General features: G+C 41.1%; 1 protein-coding gene across 1 annotated transcript in view; it reads right to left on the bottom strand.

Annotated features, from left to right (window-relative positions):
* Positions 1-317: 317 nt before the first annotated feature.
* LOC103734319 (zinc finger protein 426) overlaps positions 318-2,582 on the bottom strand; it is a 28,483-nt gene continuing 26,218 nt past the window's right edge. The window contains 2 exon segments of the mRNA XM_017798178.2: positions 318-603; positions 605-1,261. Of these exon segments, the coding sequence (XP_017653667.2) occupies positions 451-603; positions 605-1,261 (810 nt within the window). The 3' untranslated portion in view covers positions 318-450.

Genomic DNA, 2,582 nt, shown 5'->3' with positions numbered 1-2,582 from the left:
TTTCTCCAGTATGTGTTCTTACATGTTCAGTCAGACTTGAAGAAACTGTGAAGTCTTTCCCACAGTACTTACATTTATAAGGTTTGATTCCAGTATGAAGACGAATATGCTTATTACGGCATGCAGAACTTTTAAAAGACTTCCCACACACTTTACAATCAAAGGGCTTCTCCACTGTATGAGTTTTTAAGTGTTCAGTCAATAGATAACATCTTTTATAGGCTTTTCCACATTCCCTACATTCATAAGGCTTCTCTGCACTGTGAGTTCTTACATGTTTCCTTAGGTAGGAGGAAGTGTGGAACGTTTTCCCACATTTCTCACATTCATAAGGTTTCTCTCCAGTGTGTGTCCTTATATGATTACACAGGTAGGAGGATGTGTGAAAGGTTTTCCCACATTGCTTACATTGATAGGGTTTCTCTCCAGTATGGATTCTTAAATGTTCTGTCAAGTGTGAAGAAATAGTGAAGGATTTCCCACATAACTTACACACATAGGGCTTCGTTCCGGTGTGTGTTTGTACATGTGTAGAAAGTCCTGAGCACTTAGTGAAAGCTTTTCCACATTCATTACATTTATAGGGTTTTTCTCCAGTATGAATTCTGAAATGTTCAGTTAAACTTGAAGAAGTAGTGAAGGATTTCTTACATATCTTACATTCATAAAGTTTCTCCCCAGTGTGGGTTCGCATATGACTATTAAGATTTGAAGAATACCCAAAGAGTTTTCCACATTCCTTACATTCATAGGGTTTCTCCCCAGTGTGGGTTCGCATGTGACTATTAAGATTTGAAGAACGTCCAAAGACTTTCCCACAAACCTTACACTCATAGGCTTTTATGGTATACATTTGAATAGGCAGAGCTCCACTTGTGGAACATGTAAAATCTCCTGCAAACTGAGTCAATTCATAGAACTTTTCCCCATTGTGGATTCTCATATGTGCCTGAAAATATGACTGGTTAAGGAGTGAATACTCACTGCATTCAAAGGGTTTGTTGTGAAATCTTGTTCTTTGGTTAATACCATCTGGAGTAAGGCTAAAGTCTCTTTCATACTGATTCAACACACAAAGTTCCTGTCCTGTAGAAGTTTTCTTATGCAGAGCAGAAAAGTGTTTTTCATACTGGTTAGAGTCACAAGTGTTCTTTGTGTTTTCAGTTTTCATGTGTCTCTTAACATACGAGTGCTCTAGGAATATATCTTTATATTGCATATAGTTACAGAGTTCATAAGCACTGTGACTTCCTGCCTGAGGCTGAAAGAATAAATATAGTCAAAGGATTATTCACAATTAACGGTTTCAACCCATCTGAAGACAGAAATATTATTAGATGCTTGATTTTTTTTCTTTTTCTTTTTTTGGGTCTTTTTTCTTTTGAGACAGGGTCTTCCTGTAGCCCCAGCTGGCCTGGCACTTGCTATGTAGACCAGGCTGGCCTTGAACTCAAAGACATCTGCCTGCCTCTGCTTCCTGAGTGCTGGGATTACAGGCGTGCACCACCACACCCAGCAGATGCTTAAATTTTTGTTTTGCTGGTTTTTAAAAAAATTTATATGTATAAGTACATTGCCTCCATGTGTGTAAGTGCACCCATGTCATGCAGTGCTCTCGGAGGTCAGAAGAGGATGCTGGATCCCTTAGAACTGGAATTTTGGATGGCTGTTAGTCACCACGTGGTGCTGGGAATGGAACCTAGGTCCTCTCAAGAGTTGCCAGTGCCCTCAGCTGCTGAGCGATCTCTCCAGCCCTGTTTGCTTTTTGAGACAGGGTCTCACTTAAGAGACCTGGCTGTTCTGGAACTCACTATGTAGCCCAGGCTGGCCTTGAACTCACAGAGATCCGCCTGCCTCTGCTTCCCCAAGGGACAGGATTAAAGGCATGAGCCACGCCTGGCAAGAACCCTTCATTTTCTTTCTCCTTCTTTTCCTTTTTTTAAATTTGGAGACAGGGTCTCCCTGTAACCTTAGCAGGCCTGGAACTCGCTGTGTCAAAGACAGGCTGGCCTCAATCTCAGAGACCCATGTGCCTCTGGCCTGTGCTGTGATTTCAGAATACTCGTCAAAGAGCTACTTCACTTGCAAAGGTGAATGTTATTTCTCTTAAATATTTCTCATTTTCTACAAAGGAATTCCAGATCTTTTTTGACTCTTATAAATAATCTCTGTCAATTAATTTTAGAGGCCACCAACACTGCTGCATCTTTTCTGTATGAATGAATAATAATTAAAGCACACTATTTAGAGCTAGCACTGTGGTGTACATCTATAATGTCGTCAGCACATGGGAGGCAGAGACAGGAGGATCAATAGTTCATGGCCATCCTCAGTATAAAGCAAGTTTAGGGGATGGAGAGATGGCTCAGCAGTTAAGAACACTGGTTGTTCTTGCAGAAGGCCCGGGTTCGAATCCCAGCACCCACATGGCAGCTAACAACTGTCCACAACTCCAGTCCCAGGGGAACTGACAGCCTCTTCTGACCTCCATGGGCATTGTAAAACACAGGATCACTTACCTACATGCAGGCAAAACACACATACACATAAAATAAAAATAATAAGATTTTTTTTAAAGTAAG

This window comes from Nannospalax galili, unplaced genomic scaffold, assembly GCF_000622305.1.
Source record: "Nannospalax galili isolate Female #2095 unplaced genomic scaffold, S.galili_v1.0 scaffold1736, whole genome shotgun sequence".
NCBI classification, from domain to species: domain Eukaryota; kingdom Metazoa; phylum Chordata; class Mammalia; order Rodentia; family Spalacidae; genus Nannospalax; species Nannospalax galili.
The sequence above is the reverse complement of the archived record's forward strand: the minus strand, read 5'-3'. Positions and strand labels throughout refer to the sequence as shown.